Below are 13,483 nucleotides of genomic sequence, written 5' to 3'. Positions count from 1 at the left end.
GGTCCCTCTACTCCTGGGGTGATAGCGGGGCCCCCACCCTGGAGGGTGACACAAGCGACAACCCCCGACTCCAGCGGGGGCTCACAGGGGGGTCTCCCCATCCCAGAGGTCACCCAGGGGTTCCTCCCCTCCGAAGGTGACACATGCGCCCCCCTGCCCCGGGGTAATATCGGGGTCCCCATCACAGAAACCACGCAAGGGCTCCTCCATCCCGGGGGGGGGATGCAGGGGTCCCCCATCCCGAGGTCACGTAGGGGTTCACCCCCTCCAGTCCCCCGGGGGGTGTTGCAGCGTTTCCTCACTCGGGAGAGACAGGGATGCCACGCTCCACGGGTGACACGTGGGACACCCTACCCCGAGGGTCATACAGGGAACCCTCACCCCAACAGGGCCACGCAGGAGTCCCGCATCTCGAGAGGGGGGCTCACCCCAACCAGGGGGTGACACAGGGGACCCCCGGCCCCGTGGGGCAGCGCGGCCGGGGCAGGGGGCGGGGCCATCCTCGCCAGGCACGCCCACAAACCACGCGTCACTCACCCTCGGCCCCGCCCAGAGTCCGCCCCCTCCCCGGTGCCAAGGGCGCCCTCGAGCGGCGCGGAGGACCCTTCGCAACGTCCCACCACAAAGGGGAGCGCCCCGTCCGCCTTCCACCCCTGGTTTATTGGGGAGCAGCGGCGGGACCCCTCAGGACCCCTCCTTAGTCTGCCGTCGGATGAGCTCGGCGTAGAGACCCCCCCGTCGCACCAGCTGCTCGTGAGTCCCTGCCTGCGGAGACAGCGGGGACAGCCGGACGGTGTCACCTGCAGGCGCCCAGGCGCCGCCCAGGCGCCGCCCGGCCCCGCCCGGCCCCAGGTCTCACCTCGGCCACGCGGCCCTGGGCCAGCACGGCGATGAGGTGCGCGCCCTGGATGGTGCTGAGGCGGTGGGCGATGAGCAGCACGGTGCGGCCCGTGGCCGCGCGGTCCAGCGCCTCCTGCACCGCCCGCTCCGCCTGCGCATCCAGCGCGCTGGTGGCCTCGTCCAGGATGAGCACGGCCGGGTCCTTGAGCAGCGCGCGGGCGATGGCGATGCGCTGCTTCTGCCCCCCGGACAGCGCCGTGCCACGCTCGCCTGCGGGGACACCGCGGGGACACCGCGGGGCGGGGGGACACCGTGGGGATGGCAGAGCTGCACCATCCCAGGAGACCCCCCAGAATGCCCGTGCCACATCAGCCTGGGGAGTCCCCTCCAGCCCCGAGCCCAGAACCTCCCACATGCAAACCCTGTCCCTGCTACCCCTATCCCAGTGCGGCCACAGCTCCTCTGGCACAGCTGAACACCAGCAGTGACCAGCAGCCGGTGTCCCTGCAGGACAGGGATCACCCCAGCTGGGTCCCGCCCGGCCATACCCACGACGGTGTCGTAGCCCTCAGGGAAGCTGCGGATGAAGCCGTCGGCGTTGGCGAGCCGGGCAGCCTCGTACACCTCGGCATCAGAGGCCCCCGGCTTCCCGAAGCGGATGTTCTCCATGATGGTTGTGCCAAACAGCACCGGCTCCTGCGGCAAAACCCCGGCCTGCTGAGCCTCCCCTTCCCCAGGGACAGCCAGGGGGTCCCAGCTGGCACCACTCCTGTCCCCACCTGGCTGATGAAGCCGATGACCTGTCCCCGCAGCCAGGAGGGGTCCAGGCTGGCGATGTTGTGCCCGTCCAGGGTGATGGTTCCCGCTGTGGGCTCGTAGAACCGCTCCAGCAGCGCTGCCACCGTTGACTTCCCTGGGGAGGGGACCCCTGAGCTCCCCTGCTCCGGACCCCTGGCTCCAGCAGCACTGAGGGGGGTCCCAGTCCCTGGCACACGCTGGGCACACTCAGCAGAGGACTGGGGCGCAGGAGGATTCACCCAGGGAGAGGGTAGGGGGCTCTGGTACCTCCTCCAGAGGGCCCCACGATGGCCACGGTCTGGCAGGGGGGCAGGGTGAGGCTGAAGTCCTCCAGGACACGGTAGCCAGGCCGGGTGGGATAACTGCAGGGAGAGGAGTGGGGGCTGCAGGGCTTTGGGGACGTGGTGCCAGTCCCCGCGTCCGTGGGGCGGCTCAGGGAGCCGTGGGGGGCCAGGCAGGGGCCTGGAGGGACTCACCTGAAGGAGACATGGTTGAAGCAGATGTGTCCGCGCAGGGAGTGGGCAGGGATGGAGATTCCCCCCTGCAGTGGCACGAGGGGCTCCAGTCTCAGCAGCTCGAAGACACGGGCGCCAGCGCTCAGACCCCGCACCACCTGTGGGGGCACAGCAGGAGCACCTCATGGCCCCCAGACCCCCAGACCCCACCTCACTGGTGCTCAGACCCCGCACCACCTGCAGGGAGGGTGGCCAAAGCATCCCTGGAGCCCCAAACCTGAATCCCCAGCCTCAGGGGGTGCCAGGACCCCTCACCTGGCCCATCAGGATGGAGATGTTGGCCAAGGACCTGGGATGCACAAGGACAGAGGTTGAGCTCAGGGCTGTGCCCAGGCAGGCTGTGGGGTACAGGGGAGTACTGGGGGTCCCACTGAGCCCTGCCCTGACCTTTGCACCGTCTGCGAGGCCACCAGGAAGGACATGAGGTCACCAGGAGAGAGCTCGTCTCCAGCCATCAGGGAGCCACCGACGAAGATGGTTCCCAGCACGAGGCCTGTGGGGTGGGGGCAGAGCTGGGATTTGAAGGGGACATGCAGAGGGGGCATTTGGAGGAGGTCCTGCCCAAGGGAGTGCCACCCCACAGCCTCCCAGGTCCCACTCTGTGACCCCCACTCACCATTGAGCGCCAGGTTGGAGAGCCCCTGGAAGGCGGCGATGCCGAGTCCCAGCTGCTCGCTCAGATGTCCAGCACGGTCCACCTCAGCACGGAACAGCCTGGGGCAGGGATGGGCTGGGGTCCCCACTGCCACACCCCCACCACCCCCAAGCCCCCCACCCTTCCCCTTACCCTGCCTGCTGCTCCTCCATGGCAAAGGCGCGCACCATCCGCACGTTGCCCAGCGCCTCGTCGGCCACCACGGTGGCCTTGGCCACCTGCGGGGATAGGGGGGACAGTGGGGACACCCCACACCACGGCCTCGGGGCTGGCGGGACATGGGGTCTCAGGTGAGGGTTACCTGCTCCTGTGCCTGGCGGGAGAGGCTGCGGAGGAAGGCGCCGATGAAGGCGCCGGCGCTCACCAGCAGCGGCAGCGCCACGAGCAGGAGCCCCGTGAGCTTGGGCGAGAGCAGGTACAGCGACACGAAGCAGCCAGCGGTCTGGGTGCCGCTGCGCAGGCCCTGGGGGGGGAGTGGGCACAGTGGGTGGGGGGCAGGGGGCTGAGGGACCACCGGGCTTGCCCAGGACATAGCTGGGCTCACCTGGGAGATGGCCAGCTTGAAGGAAGACTTGAACTCCTGGATGTCGGCCGTCAGCCGTGTCACCAGCTGCCCTGTGCGCGTGGCATCGAAGAAAGCCACCTCCTGCCTGCCGGGGGAGCGGTGGGTGGGCGTCCCTCTGCACCCCCATCCCTCCCGTCCCTTCTCCCTGCCGGGGGTACCTGAGCAGGGCACTGAAGAGCGCCTTGCGCATGTTGCCGGCCACCTGCTCGCCGACGCGGGCCAGCAGCGCGATGTACCCGAAGGTCAGCAGGCCCTGCGGGACGGGGGGTCAGGAGGGCCGGGGGGCACCCCCGGGACCCCCCACCCGCCCTCTCGGGGGTCGGCACTCACCTGCAGGCAGTAGACGGCGAGGAGGCGCAGGGCCGGGCGCCGCACCTCCCGCAGGTAGGTGGGGACGTGGCCGCGGGCACACCGGGCCACCACGTTCACCAGCTGCCCCAGCAGCACCGGGATGCGCACGTTGAGCAGAGCCGCGCCCAGCGCCAGCTGCGGGCATGCACACAGGGACAGGGACAGGGACAGGGACAGGGACAGGGACAGGGACAGGGCTGTCACAGTGCTGGGACAACAGCACCAAGAGTGTCATGCCATGGCACTGTGACAGCAGGTGGCCTGGCACAGCACTGGGACATGTGTGTCACACCATGGCACCGGACAGTGGGTGTCACACCATGGCAATGGACAGTGGGTGTCACGCCATGGCACTGGGACATGGGTGTCACACCACGGCACCGGACAGTGGGTGTCACGCCATGGCACTGGACAGTGGGTGTCACGCCATGGCAATGGACAGTGGGTGTCACGCCATGGCACTGGGACATGGGTGTCACACCATGGCACCGGACAGTGGGTGTCACGCCATGGCACCAGACAGTGGATGTCACGCCATGGCACTGGGACGGTGGCTGTCACACTGTGGCACTGGGATAGCACGTGTCACACAACAGCCGATACCAAGGTGGTGGGTGTCACACAATGGCATCAGGACAGTGGCTGTCACACCATGGCATGGGGACAGGGGTGTCATGCCCCTGCACAAGGGCCATGGCCATCACGCTGTGGCACTAGGACAGTTGACAGCCAGTGATAGGCACTGGAACGGCAGGTGCCATACCATGTCAATGGGACACAGGCCATCACGCTGTGGCACCAGGACAGCGTGTTACTCCACAGCATAGATGTGACACAGGGATAGCGGGGACATGGGCGACCACGGCCACCCCCTCGCCCCGGCTCACCACAACAGCAGCTGAGAGTGCCAGGAGCTGCGGGCGCAGGAAGGTCCAGAACAGCGGCCAGTCAAAGGGGGGCTCCGGGGGAGACTCTGGAGGCTCGGGGGCCCCAGGGGGGACGGCGGGGACAGTGGCCTCCTGGCAGTGCGCAGCCGTGCGCAGCAGCCCCAGCACCACACAGCCCGTGGCCGAGCCCGCCAGGAGCAGGCGGCGGGGGGCCGGGGGCGCCGGGGGCAGTCGGGGGGGCCCGGCCAGCCCCAGGCGCCCCCCATACCTGAAACTGGGGAGAGGGGTGAGTGAAGGATGCCCCAACCAGGGGAGCCCCCACGGATCACCCCAGGGACCTCAGAATCCCATCTCCCCGCACCAAGGGTTGTGCTCCCGCCTCCAAGGGACCCAGGAGTCCAGGATCCCCCCAGCACCGCCTGGAACCCCGGAGTCCTGGCTCCCCCCACCAAGAGTTGGGGTGCCCCCGCCACCCACGGGGCCCATGAGTCTGGGAACCTCTTGAACACCCCAGGACTGCAGAGTGCGAGCTCCCCACACCGCTCTGCACCCAGAGTCGGGGTCGTCCTCTCAAGGTACCCCGGGGCTCCTCGGTACCTGCCCACGTGTTGCTCCCGCTCCGACCCCCTGCCGCTGCCCCGGGAAGCTCACGTACCCCTTAACCTCCCGGGAGCCCCGGCCTCCCCGCTGTACTCCCGCAGGGATCCGGCTGTCTGGGAGCCCCCGCGAGTTCCCGGGACCCCCGACTCCGCCGCAGCCCGACTCGCAACCCCGAGACCCCTCGACCCCCGCGTTTGGGCTCCTCCCACCCAGAGCCGGGGTTCCCGCGCTCCAAGGGACCCGAGAGCCCGGGATCCTCCCGGGATGCCCCGCACTGCCCCGGTACCTGCGCCCCGGGACGGAGGGCGGCCGGAGCCGGGTCCAAGCGCCCGCTGCCCGCAGCAAGAGCACCGGCAGCGGCATGGCGGCACCGGGCGGGGGCGGGCCGGGGGCGGCACCGGGCACACGGGGCGGGAGCGGGGCGGGCCGGGGGCGGCACCGGGGCGGTCCCGGGCGGGCGGAGCCCCAGCACCGCGGCCCGGGCCCTGCGCCGGCCCCGACCCGCGCCGGCCCCTCTCCGGCGCCTCGGGCCCTTCCCCGGCTCCGCGCCCTGACCGCTCCGGTCCCCGGTCCCGGCACAGCCGCCCCTCCCCGGGGCCGCCTCCGGAGCCCCCGGACCTGCACCGGAACCCCGCGCCGGAGCTCCGAGCGCCCTCGGGCACCCCGGACCCCCGCCGCTCCCCGGGGCTGCCGTCCGTGCGGCCATGGCCGGCGGCGGGACCCGCGGCCAGCCTGCGGCCCCTTGAGCGCCCGGCGCCGGCGGGGACAGCGGCCACCGAGCAGCGCCGAGCGGCCAGGTGAGCGGCGACGGGGCGGCGGGTACCGGGGCCGGCAGAGCCCCGCGCTCCCCGGTGAGGGGTCACGCCGCTCCTTCCCGGGCTCCTTCGGCCCGGCCGCTGCCCCGGGACCCCCCAGCCGGGCAGCGGTGGGGCCTGGTGCCGGTGTGACCCTGCAGCCCCGGGGGCGTCCCCCGTGGGGTCCCGGGTCACTCGCGGGGTCACTGACCGGCCCCGTCCGGGCTCTTACGGCGCAGCCGTGTGTCACCGCCGGGGCTCGTGTCAGCGCGGGGCTGTCACCCTGCCGTGTCCCCGCGGGCAGGTGTCCGTGTCCCCATGCGGAGTCGCGGGGGTTCTCGTGACACAGGTGACACTGCGAAAACAACACGTGTGTCCCGGCAGGGTCGCCGGGGCCGTTGCCGGGTGCCGCTGTGTCCCCCGGGTACCGCTGTGTCCCCCGGGCTCTGTCCCTGGCCCCGGGGGTGTCCCGGCTGCCCGGCCCCGGCCCGGGGATCCCCCCGGCCCTCCCACCCTTTACACTCTCGGGCTATTTTCGGGCTCCGCGGGTATTTTTGGCTTCTCGATGCGGAGCCGGTTGGGGACGGGCCGTGCCGATGTCACCCGCCGGGACACCCGATCCCGGGGGATGTGGCCTCTGTCCCCAAGGGGGTGTTGCACAAGTGGGGGTCGGGTCCCTCGTGCTGCACCAGCCCCGCGCCCGCGGCCCCGCGCCGTGAGTCAGCTCCGGACAGGTGGGGCCAGACGGTGTCACCTGCGGCCACCGGCCTGGCCGGACACCGGCTGAGGCCACCGCGGGGGACGCTGGTGACGCGCGGCGCTGCCGGGCTGCGGTAAGGGGACCGGGGGGGGAGGGGGGGGGACGACGAGGGGTCCCGTCCTGCTGCCGGGTTGGGGATCCGATCCTTCCCCTGGAGTGGTGGTCCCATCCAAGGGTTTGGGGTCCCTTCCAAGAGTTTTGTGTCCCTCCCCTGTGGGGGGTTGTCCCCCTGCCCCAAGGTCCGGGGTCTTGCCCTGCCCCAGAGAGGTGGGGGATCCACTCCTGCCCCGGGCCGGGGGTCCGCGAGGCAGTGACAGCCACCGGGGCTCAGGGCTGGTCCTGAGCTGGTCCCGCTCTGGGCTGCTGCCCCCGGCTCCGGGGATGGTGTGTCTGTGGGGAGTGGGGTTTGTGGGGTGTCTGTGGGTACAGGAGTCCATGGAGGGGGGGCTCTGTGGGAAGGGTGTGGGGGGCTGTGGACACAGGGGTCCGTGGGGAGAGGAGTCCCCACACTCGGGCTGGACAGCACAGCATGGCCCGGGGCTCAGCTGGGGGAAGTATTGGGGATCCCCAGACCGTGCAGGGGGTCCCTCTCGGGGAGCCCCGGGACGCCCTGCGGGGTCACGGCAGGCTCTGGCACTGGCCTGGCCGGTGGGACAGGACGGGCCGGTGGCACCTGCGGTGTCACTTGCCCGCGGCCGGGGCCAGCTCAGGCCACCCGAATTCGGGGCACGCGGGCGGCGCCGCGGCACCCCGGTGGCATTTCCGGTGCCCCACATCTGCCCCCGGCCCCCTCCGCCCCACGGCGGCCGCCCCATCGCGGCGGCAGGTGCTCACGTTCCCCGGCAGGTGATGGCGGAGCAGGGAGAAGAAGACCGGGAGTACCAGGAATACCGGCGCCTGGAGGATTGCGAGGAAGACTCGCCCCCCGGCGAGGAGGAGGAGGAGCAGCTGCTGCTGCACGTCACTGAAGGACCGACAGGTACGGGGATCCCATCCGGTGGGGGATCCAGGGTTCCCAGGGGCTGTTTGGGGACCCCAGGTGGGTGTTTCTGGGTCCTTGGTGGGGCGCGGGGGTCCCGGGGGGGGGGGCCGGTACCACATTCCCACCTGACCCCCTCGTGTTTTTCCCCCAGACTCGTGGCATCACATTAAGGACCTGGACAGTTTTTTCACCAAGATATCCTGGCACAGGCCCTGGTGGCACTGTGGGGAACATGGGGGAGCGTGGGGTGACTCTGGGCATGGGGGTGGATATGGGGGGTCCATCGCCCCTTCATAGTCTCCTTAACCTCCCCCCACATCTACCAGTTCCACCAGAGGAATGGCTTTGCCTGCGTCCTGCTCTCGGACGTCCTGGAGCTGGTGTAAGTGGTGCGCTGTTGTCACCGTGCGGTGCCACATGGCTGCGACACAGGGGTCCCACTGACCCCTCCGTGCCCCCAGGCAGTTCCTGTTCGTCGTCACCTTCAGCACGTTCCTGCTGTGCTGCGTCGACTATGACGTCCTGTTCGCCACCCGTCCCCTCAACCACAGCCACGTCCCTGAGCGCGCCAAGGTGACGCTGCCCGACGCCGTGCTGCCTGCCCCGCAGTGCGCCCGCAGGTGGGCACGGGGACCCTGGGGACACTGAGGGAGCTGTGCTGGGTGCTGCGGGTGACGCGTGGCATCCCAGCGGTGTGGGTGACACGGATGTCCCCAAAGGATCAGTGGCGGTGGGTGGTTGCTGCTCCTGCTGCTGCCTGCGTGGCCGTGCAGAGGTGCCAGTGCCACTGGTGTGGCTTTGTGGCGGTCAGGGTGCCAGTGGTGTGGCGGCTTGGGGTCCTGGTGCTGTGGGTGACGCGTGTCCCCAGGAGTCTCTGAGACAGCAGATGGCCGTGAGGCGGTTGGTGGCACTGGTGACACCTGTGTTTCTACAGGCTTCGTGGCAGTGGGTGGCTGCTGTCTTTGAAGGGTTTGTTGGCGCTGCTGACACTTGTGTCCCCACAGGCGTCATGTCAGCAGGTGGCTTCTGGTTCTGCTGGCACTGGTGTGGCTGTGGGGGGGTTCCAGTGGCACTGGTGACACCTGTGTCTTCTTGGCAGGCTCTGTGGCGGTGCTTGGCAGGTGGCCTCGGGGGGGTTGGTGGCGCTGGTGACACCCGTGTCCCCGCAGGCTCCGTGGCACCGGGTGGCTGCTGTTTCTGCTGGTGCTGGCGGGCGCAGTCTGGCTGTGCCGCCTGGTCACGGCCCTCCGGCGCCTCGTGGGCTACTGGGAGATCCGGAGCTTCTACATTCGCGCGCTCGGCATCCCCGCGGTGAGGGGCTGGGGGCGACGGGGGGATTGGGGCCAGGCTGTGAGGCGCCCCGTGGTGCTGAGTCGCCCCGGTACGGTGCGGCGCTGGGCTGTGCCGTGGGTGCCCTGTGCCGATCCCCGTGCCACTGTCGCAGGAGGAGCTGTGTAACCACAGCTGGCAGTCGGTGCAGGCCCGGCTGCTGGCACTGCAGCGGCGCCAGCCCCTGTGCGTGCCGCGCCGGGAGCTGACGGAGCTCGACATCCACCACCGCATCCTGCGCTTCCGCAACTACACCGTGGCCATGGTCAACAAGTCCCTGCTGCCCGTGCGCTTCCGCCTCCCGCTGCTCGGCCCCGTCGTCTTCCTCACGCGTGGCCTCCAGTTCAACCTGGAGCTGCTGCTGTTCCGCGGCCCGGCCGCGCTCTTCCAGAACACCTGGAGCCTGCGGCCGCAGGTGAAGCGGGCGGGCGCGCGGCGGGCGCTGGCGCGGGGGCTGGCGCGGGCGGCTGTGCTGCTGGGGGTGGCCAACCTGGCGCTGTGCCCCTGCGTGCTGGGCTGGCGCCTGCTGCTCGCCTTCTTCAGCTACGCCGAGGGGCTGAAGCGGGCGCCGGGCAGCCTGGGCGCGCGCCGCTGGTCGCTGTACGCCCGCCACTACCTGCGCCACTTCAACGAGCTGGGCCACGAGCTGCAGGCGCGGCTGGGCCGCGGCCACGCGCCGGCCACCAAGTACATGGACTCCTTCAGCAGCCCGCTGCTGGCCGTGCTGGCCCGCCACGTCGGCTTCTTCGCCGGCTCCGTGCTGGCCGTGCTCATCGTGCTCACCGTGTACGATGAGGACGTGCTGACGGTGCAGCACATCCTGACAGCCATCACCCTGCTGGGGCTCGTGGTCACCGTGGCCAGGTGCGTGCTGGGGGCACCATGGCCGGGTGGGCGCTGGGTTTGTGGTCACGGTGGTCAGGTGGATGGGCCAGACTCTGTGCTGGGCTGGGCTGGGTGGGCCACCCTAAGGTGCCTGTGCCCCTCCAGGTCCTTCATCCCAGACGAGCACGCGGTGTGGTGCCCGGAGCAGCTGCTGCAGCGGGTCCTGGCACACGTCCATTACCTGCCCGAGCACTGGCAGGGCCGTGCCGGCCGCGCCGAGACACGGGTGGAGATGGCGCAGCTCTTCCAGTACAAGGCGGTGGGTGCGGCCCCCCCACTCCCCAAGACCCTCCTCCCCAGAACCCCGCTCCCCTGGGACCATCCTCTCCCCACCGTTCCCCACCCCCAGGACCCCACAGACTGGGAGCCCCCCATCCTGGGACTCCCCACCTCAGGATCCCCAGCCCGGACCCCTCAACACTGGGACCCCCTGCTCCAAGAACCCACTGCCCTGGGACCCCCCCACCCCCAGGACCCCACGGACCAGGAGCTTCCTGCGCCAGGATCCCATAGCTGGGATCCACCGCACTGGGACCCTCCTGCACCACGACTCCCCACTCCTGAGGCACCCCCATCCCAGGAGCCGCCTGCTTTGGAATCCCCCAACCTGAGATCCCTTCACCCCGGGCAGCCCTGCCCGAGGACCCCCCTACCGCCCTGATACCCCCACCCTGGACATCCCACCCCAGGACTTCCAAGTTTGGGACCCCCGCCGCGGGGCACCCCCAGATCCCACTACTCCCCGCTGCAGGTTTTCATCCTGGAGGAGCTGCTGAGCCCCCTGGTGACCCCGCTGATCCTCATCTTCGCGTTTCCCCCCCGCGCCCTCGACATCGTGGACTTCTTCCGCAACTTCACGGTGGAGGTGGCGGGGGTGGGCGACATCTGCTCCTTCGCGCAGCTGGACGTGCGTCACCACGGCAACCCGCAGGTGGGGACCGGGGCCACCCGGGGCTGGCGGGCCGGGGGCCGGGGTGAGCCGTTCCGGGGCTGTGTGTTCCCTGCCGGGGTGTCCCATGTCGCTGTCCCCGCAGTGGCTGTCGGAGGGACACACGGAGGCCCCCCCGGAGCGCCAGGCGGAGCACGGGAAGACGGAGCTGTCGCTGATGCGCTTCGCCCTGAGCAACCCCCGGTGGCGGCCGCCGCCGCCCGCCCGCCGCTTCCTCGGCCACCTCCAGGCGCAGGTGACCCGCGACGCGGCCACCGCGCCGCCCCCGCGGCACCTGCTGGCCGAGGGGCCGCTGGCCGCGTCCCTTCTGTCCGAGGACTCGGCCCTGGCGGTGAGTGGGGGCGCTTCGGGGGAGGGGGACGCTGCGGGATGTTTTGGGTGTCCCCCTGACGAATGTCCCCGCAGCCCGAGGGGCTGGTGGCCAGTGTCCTGGCGGCCAGCGGGCTGGTGGCCCGGGACCCGCGCTTTGGGCAGCCCTGCAGCACGGCCAGCGCCACCGCCAGCCTGCTGGCGTCCCTGCGGAACCCCCTGGGGACCCCGCCCTGCGGAGCCCCGGACAGCCCTGGGGAGCACCCGTGCCCCGAGGACAGGTGGGGACAAGGGACAAGGGGGGTGAGGAGGGGAGATGTGGTGGGGACGTGGCTGGGAAGGGTGTCAGGGCAGTGAGGGGTGTGCTGAGGGGGCTGTCACAGAGGGGATGGCAGGGCAGGGCAGGGAGGGGGTGTCACCGTGGGAAGGGGTGGCGGGGAGGGATGTCACGGCAGGGAAGGGCTGTTGTGGCAGGGGAGGGGTGTCACAGCGAGGAGGGCGTGTTGTGGCGGGGGTGTCACCGGGTGCCCCCCGTGCCCCAAGGCCGGCGCTGAGTGAGTCGCGGCTGCGCAGCCTGAGCCGCTCGGCGCTGCTGGCCGAGGTGGCCTCGGCCGAGATGAGCCTTCACGCCATCTACCTGCACCAGGTGTGTCACCTGCGGTCCCCGCGGTCCCCCTGCCCGCAGCACCCCGGGACACAGGTCCCTTGGGGTTCCCCGGTGTCCCCGTGCCCGCCAGAGTGTCACTGTCTGGGTTCTCTGCCTCATCCCCCGGGAGTCCTGCCCGGCCCTGGTCCCTTGTCCCCTGTCCCTTGTCCCCAGCGCCATTCCAGGCTGTCCCCTGCCCTCCCTGCCCCACCGGGTGACCCCCACCCACCATTCTTGGCCACTGCCAGATGGGCTGCTGGGGATGTGACACCGCAGCTGGTGTCACCCATGTTCCCCTTTCTGCCACCCCTTTGGGGCTGGGCAGTGTCCCGGGCTGAGGGCCCCCTGCCCCGCTGCCCCCCGGGGAGGCAGGCTGACGGGGGGCTCCGAGTGCCAGTATGGGGGGGCTCTGCGGTGCTGGGGGGCTCCAGCAGCAACACGGGGGCTGTGAGCGTCTCTGGGGTTGTTCTGAGGACTAACAGGGGCTCTCTGCTGTTCCTGGACCCCCTGTCCCCCCCCAGCTCCACCAGCAGCAGCAGCAGCCGCAGGGCCCCGGCCCCCAGCCCACGGGGCCTTGGGTGACTGCGGGGGCACCCAAACACCCCTTCGTCACCACAGGTGAGCATCGGCCCGGGGGCTGTCCCAGGGGGCTGGGGGGACACTGCTGACACCCCCCAGCACAGGGCGGGGGGGGCTCTGCAGGTCCTGACCCCCCTGTGCCCCCCAGGCTCGGCTGCCCGGGCCTCGCAGCTGCGGGAGATGCCGCTGGGCGGGTGGGCCGAGGAGGAAGAGGAGGAGGAAGAGGAGACAATGACGTAGCCAGACCCGGCTCCGGTGGGTGGGGACCCCCGGGACTGGGACGTGGAAACGCTTGGGGCTGGGGGACATGGTGACCCCCAGGGCTGAGGGTACAGGGACTGCCGGGCTGGGGCACAGAGACCCCCGGGGCTGGGGTGCAGGGGGGTCTGGCTGCCACGTGTGCCGGGGTCCCCAGTTTCTGGGGTGCCCAGTGTTGGTGTCCCCAAGTGCCAGGGTCCCTACTCCGGGGTCCCTGCTCTGGGGTCCCTGCTGACACCCCGTTCCCTCCGCAGGGTCCTGGTTGTGCCGAGACCCCCCGGAGGTGCCGGGGGAGCTGCCAAGGGCACAGTGGGGGGCTCGCCGTGCCCACTATGCTGCCAGGGGGGCCCTGTCCGTGGGGGCCCCCTGCTCGGGGCATCCCTGGTGCCCCACTACGGTGCAGGGCTAAGGGTGCTGCCGGGCCCCCCCCAGGGGCTGTTTTTGGGGGGCGCACAGGGCTGGTGTCCCCCATGGTGCCCCGAGCACCAGCTGAAATAAAGGTTTACACAGGGGCTGTGCCTGCTGGCTGTGCCCGGGGGTGGGCTGGGGGGCCCGGGGGGCGATGGGGATGCCGCAAGGATGGGGCCGTGGCGGTTTGGGGTGACACTGGGGGTTGCGGGCAGGTGGCAGCGGTGGTGCTGGCAGGGGGTGCACTCACCTGCAGCCACACAGGTGGGAGCCACAGGACCGTGGCCAGGGCCCCCTCCCACCATCTCCCACCCCTCAGAGCCGCAGGACCGTGGCTGTGTCCTTTTGCCCCCCGTTTCCCACCCCTCCTGTC

General features: G+C 70.9%; 2 protein-coding genes across 4 annotated transcripts; one reads left to right on the top strand and one right to left on the bottom strand.

Moving 5' to 3' along the window:
• Nucleotides 1-641: 641 nt before the first annotated feature.
• On the bottom strand, nucleotides 642-5,574 carry ABCB8 (ATP binding cassette subfamily B member 8). Its single transcript, XM_066202537.1, has 16 exons — nucleotides 5,498-5,574; nucleotides 4,612-4,885; nucleotides 3,704-3,859; nucleotides 3,532-3,626; nucleotides 3,353-3,458; nucleotides 3,110-3,271; nucleotides 2,941-3,026; nucleotides 2,770-2,867; nucleotides 2,541-2,646; nucleotides 2,409-2,442; nucleotides 2,115-2,251; nucleotides 1,906-2,000; nucleotides 1,620-1,753; nucleotides 1,389-1,536; nucleotides 860-1,110; nucleotides 642-765 (listed from the first exon to the last, which is right to left on the bottom strand). Exons 1-16 carry the CDS (start codon nucleotides 5,572-5,574, stop codon nucleotides 685-687), a joined length of 2,040 nt encoding a protein of 679 aa, XP_066058634.1. The 3' UTR covers nucleotides 642-684.
• Nucleotides 5,575-5,921: 347 nt separating this feature from the next.
• ATG9B (autophagy related 9B) lies at nucleotides 5,922-13,209 on the top strand. 3 transcript variants are annotated; one of them, XM_066202466.1, is made up of 15 exons: nucleotides 5,922-6,008; nucleotides 7,612-7,744; nucleotides 7,899-7,944; nucleotides 8,067-8,129; nucleotides 8,209-8,367; nucleotides 8,917-9,058; nucleotides 9,192-9,940; nucleotides 10,067-10,220; nucleotides 10,713-10,892; nucleotides 10,996-11,241; nucleotides 11,316-11,500; nucleotides 11,763-11,865; nucleotides 12,387-12,483; nucleotides 12,593-12,699; nucleotides 12,957-13,209. In XM_066202466.1, the coding sequence occupies exons 2-14, from the start codon at nucleotides 7,615-7,617 to the stop codon at nucleotides 12,682-12,684; spliced, it is 2,346 nt and encodes a 781-aa protein (XP_066058563.1). In that variant the 5' UTR covers nucleotides 5,922-6,008; nucleotides 7,612-7,614; the 3' UTR covers nucleotides 12,685-12,699; nucleotides 12,957-13,209. The 3 variants fall into 3 exon arrangements, with proteins under 3 accessions (XP_066058563.1, XP_066058570.1, XP_066058554.1); XM_066202473.1 differs by lacking the exon at nucleotides 5,922-6,008 and adding an exon at nucleotides 6,229-6,838; XM_066202457.1 differs by lacking the exon at nucleotides 5,922-6,008 and having other exon boundaries at nucleotides 6,929-7,744.
• Nucleotides 13,210-13,483: the final 274 nt, after the last annotated feature.

The sequence above is a fragment of the Chamaea fasciata genome, unplaced genomic scaffold (assembly GCF_029207755.1).
Source record: "Chamaea fasciata isolate MVZ Bird 193981 ecotype frontalis unplaced genomic scaffold, bChaFas1.0.hap1 SCAF_1, whole genome shotgun sequence".
Classification (NCBI taxonomy): Eukaryota; Metazoa; Chordata; class Aves; order Passeriformes; family Sylviidae; genus Chamaea; species Chamaea fasciata.
Note: the sequence above shows the minus strand (reverse complement) of the source record. Positions and strands in the feature narration are given on the sequence as shown.